The following is a 13,165-nucleotide window of genomic DNA, read 5'->3' on the forward strand; positions in this document are numbered from 1 at the left end:
ACGAAACCCTTCATGGCTCTGATTCCTCATATTTGCAAGACTGCTCCTCTCATGCTTCACCACAGCAGCTTCACCTGAGCAGGGCCTTCCACAGGTGCCACCCTTTAAAATGAGCAAAATCAACAACTGCTCATATACACACACTTTGGGCCTTCACTTTATGGGATGGCCTGCCTAGTGAGCGTAGAAAGGCTCCCACCCTCCTGGCTTTCTGCAAACTATGCAAAACTGAAATATTTAGGACAGCTTTTTTACACAGGTAACTGGGCTGTACTGTAAGGAAATGGTTCCGAAAGATGCTTTGGTAAAATGGTAGGGACTGTTGATTACACTACTGGGAACTGTCTATGCTGTAAGTATGCTCCTACTCTGTAATTATTGCATCATTTAACGTGTTGTGTTTAAATCTTTATGCTTTGTCTCAGTATTGTTTCAGTGGATTCTGCTTGTTTTTATATTTCTGCAATCCAATCCCTGCTGCGTTGTTTATTGGCTGTCCTGGCTGCTGATTGTATCATCTTACACTGTATAATATGCCTTGAGTCTCAGTGAGAAAGGCAGACTATAAATAACATAAATACTTTTAAAAAATATCAATGATGGTTAAAATCCTTCCCTAAGAAAAAGCCTCATATGAAGACCTGAAACCAGGAACTGTATATGTATGTTCACCCAGTTCTTTGTGTAACCAAATCCCCCAGGTCATTAACAACTAGGCTTCGAAACCATGACGTATCAGGCATTTTAAAGGTCACACAGTGGCTTTACTATGTATCAACTAAAAAAGTATGCAATTTAATACAAATAAGAAATTGTTTCCCAGTATAGACATGGTGGAGTCAACTGAAAGGAGAAGTTTAGTTCCTTACCTACAGAGGCTAGGAATATTAAATTTAAGAAGGGTTGTGCTTTGGGTGACTTTAATAAATGGGAAAAGTATATTTTAACTGAATAAATATGTCATACTTTAGGGATGCTAGGCGCAGATATAATGCGTGTGCACACACACAGTGGAGGATAAGCTCAAGATAGCTATTATTCTTAGGCCCTGTAATAATATTGTCTGAGTATATAAGGGGACAAAGTTGGCATCGTGGATTGTTCCAGGAACTGGACATCTGAAGAAGTGGGCTCTTGTCCACCAAAACTTATGGAGGAACAAAATGTGGTTAAATCTTTTAGGTACCACTTGCTTCCTGTTTATTTTTGATGCAACGGACTTACATAGCTGCTCTTTTGGAACTATAAAACTTGACAAAATTTTGCTGGACATAACTATTTTGATGAATGCTTACTCAAAAGCAAGTTCTACTATATTCAATCGGTCGTTCCATATAATGTGCACAGGATCACAGAAAAAAACCGACAATAGTGATTGTTACTAATCTACAATTCAAGTGTTCACATGGCAAACCAGAGTCTAGCAAGAAACAGCATGACAACTCTAAACAAGTTGCCTGTAAATATTAGACATAATGAATAATTTCTCATGACTGCAAAATGATTGCCTGCATACACAGGTTCACCTTCTCATAGGAAGCAATGTCAATTATCATATGAGAGATGGTCCGCTTAAATCAGTGACTGATAAATACATCTGCAAATTAGGACTCCACAAGGATATTCTAAACATATACCTATTTCTTGAAAATGACAAATTTAAAATTATTATAAAGTTATTAATAATTTGTAAACTTACTCTCCTCATGCAGCGTAATGTTTTTGACTATTTTGGAGGGCATCTGGATATTCTTCAACAAACTGTCGAGATCATTATTGTCTTCCAATATTTTAATAGCTAAATATTAAAAAAAAAATACAAGGCAGTTATGCTTACTAATAGCAACAGCAGGGGTCCCCAATGTGGTGCCTGTGGGAACAATGGTGCCCACAGACACATTGTCAGGAGTATGCCAAGTTTTTAGAAAGTAGGCAAGGCTGGCGGAGCTTTTGCCAAACAAGGCTTCTGATAGACCACTGAAGATGTGATTAGCTGCGCAGATTCAAAAAGCACATCACTTCAGCAGCACAAGGATCTTCACTGTATGACTGAAGGTAAGTTGCAGCTGCCATTTTGTGGCTGGCTCTGCTTCTTGTGGCAGCCATTTTGTAGTTGCGCCAACCATCCTACCTCAGAATTCCAAAGATACCTGCAGGCTCAAAAATATCAGGGATCTCTGAACAAGAGAATTCCTTTCTTAAGTGCCCATCAACCCTAGAAAATACCATTCAAAAAGTTCATCAGATGCAGAAGTTGTAACATGTTAATTAAAGCAGTGCACATGGTAAGTAATTTACAATGAACTAATGTGGGAATCAGTTCCATTAAGACCCAGTTTACACCCATCTAGAAGGGAGGAGGGCAAGTGATTGGCCCTGACCACATATGGTTGCTTCATTCACACACACATGATCATGTAATAGGAAAAAGACATGCAGGCCCTTTCTGTAGATCTGTCATAAGATCAGCAAAGCTGAGACTGGTATAAACCTTAAACACGGAACTGTGAAGGGACTTTGCATGTTTAATAAGTCTGGGTCATATAACTTCTCACATAATTGTTCCCCATTTTTACATGCAGAGCATTACCTTTCTCTAACAATGGGTAATTCTCATATGCATAAGGAAAAAGGATCACTTATTCCTGACTCCAGCCCTTCCCACATTTCATTTAGCTCACACTTTCTTCACTTTTGTAAGAATAACCATGCAATCTTAAAAAGATATAAAGGAGTTCTCTTTGTTTAGCTTTATGTTTGATTGAATTACAGCTAATTCCTGATTTTGAAATACATGATGCATATGCTTTAACTTGTTCTGAAAGTCGAATTCTGAAAGTTGGATTCTACATCTTTCATCGTGATTATTATCATGCAGTTGTATTCTTAACTGCAACAACAAAGTATTTAAAAACTGCTTTCCCCAAGGGTTCATATAGTTCCAGCATCAGCATTTTTCTATGCAAAATATGCAAACAAAAAGAGGGCTCTTCTTGATACTAAGGTTGAAATGGTTCCTGTTGGGACTGGAGTGCATCCCATTTAATACTGTAGGACTTACTTCTAAGCAACCATGTATAAGACTGAGCTCAAACATATTAAGAATTGCCTGCAGAAGTAAAGGAAGTTAATGGAGGAGAAAGGGACACAGGAACAGCAATAGAAACAAAAAACTGAATAGCCTATACTGTCCCCTTCATAACAACAAGAAGATTTTCCCCCCATAATCCTTCAGCATTTGACATCTATGACAGATATGAGCCCCATTGGCAAAACTCCCAGTTTGTCAGGTTTACTTCACAGGCTCTTCTCCCAGGTCTTTGCCATCAGAGTTTTGGGCTCTTTGCAAATAATACGTATGATTAATTCAGTCCTTTTTTGCATAATACTTTCTCACAAGTCCCACAGAAGTCGTGCTGCTAACTCTCCTCTGGCTTCTTTTCCCAGGATAGAGTCCTTCCTGTATGGTGTCTATCCAATCCAACTACAGACTCTGTACAGTCTGTGTGGTGTAGCAGTTAAGAGTGTCGGATTAGGACTGGCAAGACCCAGATTCAAATTTCTACTCATTTTATTGGGTAATTTTGGGCCAATCGGTCTGCTTCTCTCTCAGCCAAACTTATGTCACAGGGTTGTTCTGAGGGTAAAGTGGGGGTGAAAAGAACTATGAACCCTAAGCAGAGTTACTCCAGTCTAAGCCCATTGATTTCAAGCATAAAGATGCATTCAGCACTCCTAAAATAAGTTATTAATAAAACCAAGCATACCTTCATCTGTACTGCTGTCATGCAAGGTGAAATAGGGCAGTCCAGGACCTGTTGTTAATGGAATGTAACAGATACAGATGCTTTTTAAACTAATCTTTTAATAAAACAATTTCCATGATTTTAACACAAACATCACCATACAACATAAGATACAGGAAATCTCATGCATATATAGGCCTTTGAGACACAGGCCGTAATCCAATGCAGGATTTAAAGTGCATTTAAAGGCCACTGATGTTGGCTTAAATGCTCTCAAATCAGTGCATTATGACTACATTATTTAAATATTGTTACCGTTATCTTTTGTAATTTTTAATAATATTTGATATACAATCTTCAATATAACATTCATTTCCCTGCAAGAAATATAAAGCAGACTCTGTATCAGAAGATCTGTGGCTTGAACCAGAAATTACAGCCTGGTAGTGCTGTCCTAATAAGGGTATAAATCTGCTGACTACAATGGTATCACTTGGCTTAGAATTTCATTATAAGTCTGGGACCTGACCTATGGTCTGAAACAAATAGAGATCTCTTCAGGCCCAGAAGGGAATACAAGTGACCTCTCTGGAAGATAACCAAAAGGAGGCATCTGAATTAGCCAGGCCAGGCCTAAGCATTAAATACTGAGTCACATTTCTGTTAGCTTCGTTTGTACTCACCAAGACAATTCAGTTTATAATATTTTGCATCTGTGCTAAAGGAGGCAGTATAATACTGACATCTTTCTTTGTGTAAAGTACAACTGATGCATGTGGTTGAGCCAGTTCTAACATCCATTCTAGAAAAGATTTGAAAGATGAATAAAACATTTTGAGATCTTTATTCCAGTATAATTTTCTGTCAACTGTTGGACCACAATTTAAATGAATGAATATCCCTTCCTGTGAAAAGGTTCAACTTCCTGAAATCGTAAACACAGCAGTTATAATCCCCAACCCTTCTCAACACACCTAAGTGAAGTAATAAAGAATGGTTTTAATGTTAAAGCTATCCGCCACAATATTTGTAATTCCTTTTTGTAATGCCATCTGTATGACTGAAAAGTTATCTTTTCCACTCCTGTAACATGACAATTCATTAGAGAACTCTATATCAACCTCCTTTTTTTGTTGTATGTCACTCAATTTGTACTTTGAGTATATGGCCTTTTAAAGCATACACCATTATTCTAGGACATATCTATCTAACTTACCTATGGCACTGTCACAGCTCAATCTGTCGGACACTGCACAATTCTTTTACACTTAGAAAAACATGCAGCCATCATAAGCATGTGATTTCCCAGTGGCTACTGGGAAACAATGGCTACTGAACAACTGCACATTTCCTGCCATATAAAACACATTCCTAAGAGGAATCCTATTCAATTACCACAAAGGTAAACTGGCCATACTATACAGTCACACTAAATCCAGTTCTGGTATCCTGCCCAAATTACATCATACTGTCACAGGTATGTTGAGAAGGGCCACAGCTCAGTGGCAGAGAATCTACTTTGTATGCAGTAGGTTCTATGTTCAATCCACAGCCTCTCCAGTTAAAATGCCAAGTAACAGGTGATGTGAAAAACCTAGAGACCCTAGAGATATGTCAGCAGTCAGAGTAGACAAGACAGACCTTGATAAACCTGTGGCCTGGCTCAGTTTAAAGCAGAAGACCCCAAAACTTTGCTTTGTTTTCTCTTTAAAGCACGTGGAATGATATTTCAGAACATTACCATGCACTTTAAAAGGTTTGCATAACCATCTTCAGGGGGAAATATCATTTTGGTTTAATGCTAAAAAATGCTACTTTGTTATTAATTGTCTATATTTTTTCTTTGGTTATTGACATGAGGATACAGGGCACAGCACAAGTATGGAGAAAAGGCACCTTACTTATGAAGATTTCTTCCACCTGGCTTGCCTTCGAACTCATTACTGATGAAATACCTATACAGTAAGTAAAAAAGTTATTTATACAATTTAATAGTCACCTTTCCAATAAAGACTATCCAAAGTGACATACAAAATATAAAGGGTTCATTTCTGTGCATGCAAGGCAGAGTTTTTGCTGAGCCCCACTTCCTGTGACTTCTGGTTCACCCTTTATTCATTCCCAGGGGTCCCGTCCCCCAAGAACAGCATTTTGGTGCACATCTGTTGGTGGAGCAAGAAGGGAGAGGCAGAGAAGTCATGCTCCACTCTTCAGGGAAGATTTTCTGCTGGAGCTAAGCCAAAATCTTTAAATGCACAATAAGAAGTATAAGAAAAAGTTTATAAAACAACCTAGCACAACTATTATACCGTAACAATTCTTTAAGAACTGCTACAGAAGCAAACATAAGATTTAAGAAACCTTAGTATATCAGAGGGTTATCCTTTACTATGGTTGGCATAATGTTCCACCATGGTTAGCACTTAAAAACAAAAGGAAGGCAAATCTGCATGACAGAGGAGACAACCTGCTAGCCCCTGGGGTACTTGCAGTGTTACAACTATGGTTAACAGACTGAGAAATATTGAGCCAACACTGAGTGTTACAACTTGCAGTGTTACAACTTGCAGTATTGCAACTATGGTTAAGAGACTGAGAAATACTGAGCCAACACTGAGCTGTGTTTGTGTGCAATACTTATTAAGCATAGTTTAAGTTGCCTCCATGCCTGGTCAGACTAAAATATGTAATTCTCTAATGATCTATGAAATTAAGAAGACTCACTGAAAAAGACAATAATACTAGGAAAATGTGAAGGCAGTAGGAAAAGAAGATCACCTAGCCTGAGATGGATTGACTCAGGAATGGCCTTCCGTTTGCAAGACCTGTTTAAGACTGTTAAAGATAAAATGTTTCAACTTGACAAACATATAAACCACTTTTCAAATATTTCAACTCAAATCAAAGAACTCTAAGTAGCAATTTTGTCAAACTGATATGAATCGGACTTAAATGCCACTTGCTTTAGTTGTACAGGGGCCAGAGGTGTTTTCGTTTAAGAAACGGGCTGACTGATTTGTCACATCTAACAGACAACGCAGCTGTCAGTTTGTATACTGTTCCCTCCTAGGCCAAATGGAAGAGACAGGATTAACAGTACTGACAAAAGAATGGGGTTGGTACAAAAGCCCTATACTAACTGACATCTGATTCTTGTGTTATCTTTTCATCCATCCACAGTTTAACACTGTAGTAGAAAGCCAGTCATTTGTTCATCTATAGTTACACAAATTCTCATATGAGAATTTAGCAATTTTAAACCTAGAGGACTGCAAAAGAAAAGGCAGTTTCTGTTTCCCAATGGAGAAATATCAGCAGTAGATGCAATCCAGTCATAATGTATGTACTTTTTTCCTACTCCTTCTCCCTTAGACGATTTCCAGATTGGGAAATTCTTGGAGATTTATGGGTGGTGCATGGAAAGGGCTGGATGCTCTGTGGGTATGTGATGTCCTACAGTCTACCTTCTGAAGGTGTCATTTCCTTTGGGGAAGTGATCTCATAGTCCAGAGACCAGCTGTAATTCCAGGATTATCCTAGGGCCCAACTTTTTTAAATTTAATTATTTTATTCACAGAATTAAAAGCCCAATAAAAAGGGCCTATCTTGATGACAGTAAGCCTACACCCAACAAATTATGATCTAAAATTAAATTATTTAAGGAATACTCACAGAATGTCATTAGTTACAGCAGCAATACTAATCACCTCCCATTTTCCTCCTGTAATACGTTTCTCGGCCTATAAAAATAAATAAGGTTAGATAGAAGGTAACTATATAAATTCCATGAGATAAGAATATTAATCCACCACTAATAAAGTCACATATTTATTACTTACTCTTGTACTGTCGATAAGGTGGATGTGCTTATAGCCTTCCTCGTCACTGAAAATTTTGTAATAGCTGGTCTTATCAGGTGCAAAGTAAGGTTCAGAAGGCTGAAACTATATAAAAAATCAAATAGTTACGTATAGTTTTATAACACTTGTATCAAGAAAATACTGCATTTCTGTAGCTCCAGTAGAAAATATCTGTTGTGATTTCTCAGGAGGCATCACATACTTTTTAAAAGAGTGAACAGAACACAAAACAGCATTCATATATTCAAGGGGAGGGTCAATTCAGGACTAAAGTGCTAAGCAAGGTCGTTTCCACATGTTGTTAAAGCAACGGGCTCAATGCTGGTGGGTTTTTTTACAGATTCCAGATGCCTCCGATTTCAAAGCAGAAGCAGGCAGTTTGTCTTTTGTCTGATCTGACATCCACCATCTGACTTCTCACTCTCAAATACCTACCCTTCTGGTGGCAGAATTGCAGTCCATTTATTATGTTAAAAGCAGTACATTTACTTGCTTATGAAAAGCTAGACTGAACAGGCTGAACTGTCAGGAGGCTGAGCTCATAACTGGATAGTTCTGGCCTTGTTACGTCATCAAAGAACTAGATGGCCATTTAAAATAACAATAACAACAACAACAACCAATTTATATACCGCTCTTCAGGATAATGCCACACTCAGAGCAGTTTACAAAGTGTGTTATTATTATCTTCATGACAATCACCCTGTGGTAGCGGGTGGGGCTGAGAGAGCTCTGAGAGAGCTGTGACTGACCCAAGGTCACCTAGTTGGCTTCAAGAAGAGGAATGAGGAATCAAACCCGGTTCTCCAGATTAGAAACCTGTCACTCTTAACCACTACACCAGACTGGCAAATTTGTTATCAGTTGCTTGACTGTATCAATTCTGGAACTATACATTTAAAGGTACTGCTTGTTAATGCCTTCTATATGCATGTGAAATAATGACACTCTTCTGCTATGTGAAGATTTCTTACTTAGCAATTATTCTACTATACCGAATATTTTCAACTGAAAAATGCCAACATAAGGGTAAAAATACAACTCATCAATAGAGGTGGGCAAGGACCGAAAAACGGACCAAAATTTGACACAGACCGGCCCAGTTCAGTGTTTGTGAACAGGCAAGTCATGAGACACACATTTTTCATGGATGCGATGAGTCCATGAAAGCAGACATCCCGGTGCTGAGCAATCAATTCTCTAGGCAATGTAGGGGAGTTGCTTACAGACCTTCTGCTGCCTTTCGAACACACCAATCTTAGCCCTGAAAACCTTGATAGGCAGCTCTGGCTGCCAACCAGAGAACACCCATTATTGCTATGAGAGCAAGCAGTATATATAACACCCACCACTGAGCCGTGGTTTCACTTTGCAGCTGGTTACCGGGGAAGAACTGCTTTTTGTGGGAGTTTTTTTGGATGGTGCGAGAGGGAGGCTTGGGGCTTGTGCTGCAAGGCTCTGGGAGCAAGCTTATTGGGTTCCTTTGGCTGAGAGCTCATTCTTCTGTTTAGTATTTTTTTAAATTTCAATTCTTATTTGTTTGTAGGGTGGTGGGCTAGCCAAGGGCTCTGCTCCAACCCAGTCTCAGAGTTGCAGCAAGGCTCTGTGTGCAAGCTTATTAGGCTCCTTGTGGGCTCACTCTTCTGTTTCATTTTTTCCCCTTCCAATTCTTATTTGATTGTGGGGTGTTGTGCCAGCCTAGGGCTCTGCCAATTGCTGCATGCCAATGCAAGTCAATTGGCGTTTGCGGATCCTATTCTATGTACTGGAAGTTTCCTGTGGGCTGCCGCTTTGGGGTTCTGTAACTTGGACCTCTGAAATGCAATCTTGGCCAAATTTGGAGGGTGACTGGAGGAGAGCCTGCTGAAGACATGCTGTGAGTTTGGCATCTCTGGGAGCAAAGGGGGCAATCCTAGGGCCCCCGGAAGTGACAGACCATGAACCGACAAACCAGTCCACAAACAGGGGCAAGTCCATGAAAAGTTCATGGTCCATGGTCCGTGAAACACGACAAACCACGGACAGACATTCTGTGGTTTTTTCCCGGTCCGTGCCCATGTCTGCTCATAAATCAAAGAAATATCCCCCTTCATTGTGGGTTTACACTATGCACTTTCATTTTTTCCTGCTTTCCTTTTTTACATAATTGTTCACAGCCTGCTCAGCACATTGCTTACTGAGACTTTCGTGCTGTGGAAGCAAAATGTGTTAGCAGTAAAGGTCTTCTATTTCTCATCAAGTTTGACAGCAGGTGGGATTGTCCGCCATCTTTATAAGACAGATTTGTATTCCCTGCTGTTTCACTTTTCACTTTGTTCCTTGAAAGTTCTTTTAAACCTTTTTAGGATACTGAAGGTGTGAAGAAGGTAGCACATTCAGCAACTTCACCATCTTAGTCTCCTGTAAAGATTAACTGGGCCCTTGGGACCACACCCTTAACAGTTCCTTTCTCTCTTATTTGAACAACAGAATTGTGACAATGTTGTTACAAGTTTATCTTCACTTGAATCTTATGAACAAGCTTGTCACTACTGCTTTGACAACCATCATAACTGACAAGTGACCAGGGATCTTAAAAAAGGGTTTAATGGCTCTAAGGTGAGATAAACCAATGTTTATGTAGCAGGCAGAGTATGAAAACATTTTTTTTTTGCTTTGGATATTTTTTTCTAACTGCAGACCTGAAACACCAAAAGTGACATTAACATATTTGGAGGATAGATATCAAGGCAGCAAAAATGTCCATGTATATTTTTGTTCTTTAAAAATATGCAAAGAATGGTAGTGTAGTGGAATACCTAGAGTGCTGTATGTGAGAAACCCATTCAGTTCTCCAATCAGCCATAAAGCTTACTGTCTACCTTTGGGCAGGCCTTTCAAGAGTTGTCTCACAGAGTTGCTCTGAGGAAAAAAACAAGATATCCATATGTGTCTTCCTCAGCTCCTTAAAGTAACACAGGAGCATGATGAATAAAATAAGGACAAGTGGAATAAGTGCACACCCGTCTCACAGTGCCCAAACGATTAGTTATGTTCATCACATCCAAGGCTCCTTTAAAAACAAAACCCTAATGGCTACTGAAAGGGATGAAACTGGCCCAATAAAGGAACATGATGCAGCTCCCATTCAGTGAGAAAATAAGGAATAGAAAAAGGTATTAAATCTAAGATGTTCAGTCTGGTAAGGAACATGGGAATAGAAGAACAAGATGGTGGGACCTGGCAATAATATACTGAAATCACACTTAAGATAATTGGTAGAAAGCCACTTGAAAACTTTTCAGTTGATAGACAGCCTTAAGTTCTGCCAAGAACCAGGTTAGTATAGAGTGATAAGAACAGCCTCCTCCTCAGAAAAAAATTGCTACAAAAAAACCACATTGATGTAAGTAAGCTCTGCTGACCTGCATATATCTGCCCAACAATGTCTGTTGAAATAAATACATGACATGATCAGAAATATTCAATTTTGAGTGCCAGAGACAAAGGTGAGAGGGTTGTGTCTATCCGGGGGAAACTTTCCTCTGTAAACCCCAGTTCTGGGAAATTTACCCCCAACATAGTAATCAGGACTGTGCATGTGGTGCGATCAGCAGACTTCCACATCTCACGTAAGTTTGGCTCCATTTTGGTAACTTTAGCAACCTCATCAGATGGCACAGTGTCTGCCTTTCATTCTGTCATGTCACCACAACAGAGAGGACAGTTCCCTTGTCATTGAGTGGCATTGAGTGGTCCAACAGTGCTACCATTGGTGTTAGCCTAGGCCGTGCAATGGAACTTGAGGCAGGTGTCTCGCTGTCCAATGAGCTTGCTAAAGAAACAAAAATGGAATCCAAACTATCACAAGGAGATGTGTGTGATCAGGCACCATTGGGGTTGTTCTTGCAATTTTGTTGAACAGTGACCCATCCATCTTATGTTCTGTTGCAAATACCCCTCCCACAATGTTTTTTGCAACATCACGTAATCTAATGGCCCTGAAAAGCAAAGGAGAGGGGAAGAGAAAGAGTACTTAACATTTCCCCACTAGTTGCTTTTCACTTGAACGTACACTGCTTTACCAGTATTTGGACCTATGTTTACATCTCAGACATGAGCCTTGTACAATACAAGTACTATATGGTACTACTATACCTAGGGAAAATCAAGTAGCAAAGGAAGGCGCAATTTATCTACTTCTCTTTTCTTCTTGTAACGGAAGAAGAGTCTTTTTATTACATAATACAAAGCAACAGAGCGACATATTGGGTCCTTAGACTGCAATACTTACTCTGCCAATCCAACCAGTTCTACTTTCTTCTTTATGCTGTTTTTCCTGAAAGGGAAACAAAAAGTTGTCACCGTTATTATAGATTTCTACCAATCTCTCCTCCTCCAAACAAACACATACATACACATACTCCTTTTTTTTATATAATTTTTTTTTATTTTTAATTTCTAACATAAAAAACTACAAAAAACTACAGAAATATAAAGGAAAAAAGGGGACTGGGGAAGAGGAAAGAGCAACATATAAACAGAAAACACACACTACATCTACATGTCTTGTATTCCCTTCATACTGCAATTTTTCTTTAAAGTTAACTTTCTAATATGCTATCAGATTGGTAGATCTTATAAAATACAGACTACATTCAGGATCAGGTCTCCCCCCCCCCCCCCGTGTCTCGGTCTTAGTTCTCTCTGCGCAGCTACAATAGCTGCGCTCGTTCCCTCCTCCCCCCCACTCTCCCCTTCAGGCTTTGAACGTTCTTCTTGCTGGAACTCCTGATGGTTAAACAAAAAGTCCCTCAGCTGTACTTCCGATGTTAACTTGTAGGTTTGATCCTTGTATCTAAACCAGATGCCTTCCGGAAACAACCATTTGTATTTTACTTCACATTTCCTCAGGAAAGCCGCAAGTCTTTTATATTTGAATCTTCTTTTACGAGCCAAAAATGGAACATCCTTCAATATCTTAACCTTATTGCCCAGATAGTCCAAGTCCACATTATACGAATTATATAAGATGGTGTCCCGAGTCTTCTTAGATGAAAAGTCAATAATAATCTCGCGAGGCAGCTGATGCTTCATTGCATATTTTGAAGATGTCCAACGGACTTCCAGAATATCGCTTTTTAACTCTTCTTTAGTTGCCTTAGCGAATGACGCCAAAAGTTCCGACACCAAATCTTTTAAATTTTCGTTTTGCTCCTCTTTTACATGCTGAAGACGCAGTACCGTTTGGGCACGGTCCACTTGCAATCCTATTATTTGATTCTCCAAGAGCTTCACTTCTTTTCTTGTTGCTTTCATGAGTACTTTCGCGTGCAGACTGCTCTGCTCCAGACGCTGTCTCTTTAATGGTTTTCACTTCGCTTTCCACTGAATCAACCTTTTGCCCCATTTCATTTAACTTCGCTACAAAGGGCTGCATAGCTTCAAAGACCGCTCGTCTGACCATCTCTTCCAGGGTTTCCCCCTTCCCCTGTAACATCGCCATCACCGATTTACTCATCGCAGGGCTCTGCTTTTTCATCACCATCTTAGGGGGGGGGGCGCTAGCTAAGTTCCGAA

General features: G+C 39.5%; 1 protein-coding gene across 1 annotated transcript in view; it reads right to left on the bottom strand.

The window, feature by feature from the left end:
• The window catches only part of DPP4 (dipeptidyl peptidase 4), a 68,959-nt gene that overhangs the window by 23,566 nt on the left and 32,228 nt on the right, over positions 1-13,165 (bottom strand). The window contains exons 12-18 of the mRNA XM_054970609.1: positions 11,880-11,924; positions 7,586-7,690; positions 7,419-7,486; positions 5,648-5,701; positions 4,430-4,548; positions 3,768-3,815; positions 1,700-1,798 (exon numbers count right to left, since the gene is read on the bottom strand). Of these exons, the coding sequence (XP_054826584.1) occupies positions 1,700-1,798; positions 3,768-3,815; positions 4,430-4,548; positions 5,648-5,701; positions 7,419-7,486; positions 7,586-7,690; positions 11,880-11,924 (538 nt within the window). The remainder of the gene's footprint in view (positions 1-1,699; positions 1,799-3,767; positions 3,816-4,429; positions 4,549-5,647; positions 5,702-7,418; positions 7,487-7,585; positions 7,691-11,879; positions 11,925-13,165) is intronic.

This window comes from Eublepharis macularius, chromosome 2, assembly GCF_028583425.1.
Source record: "Eublepharis macularius isolate TG4126 chromosome 2, MPM_Emac_v1.0, whole genome shotgun sequence".
NCBI classification, from domain to species: Eukaryota; Metazoa; Chordata; class Lepidosauria; order Squamata; family Eublepharidae; genus Eublepharis; species Eublepharis macularius.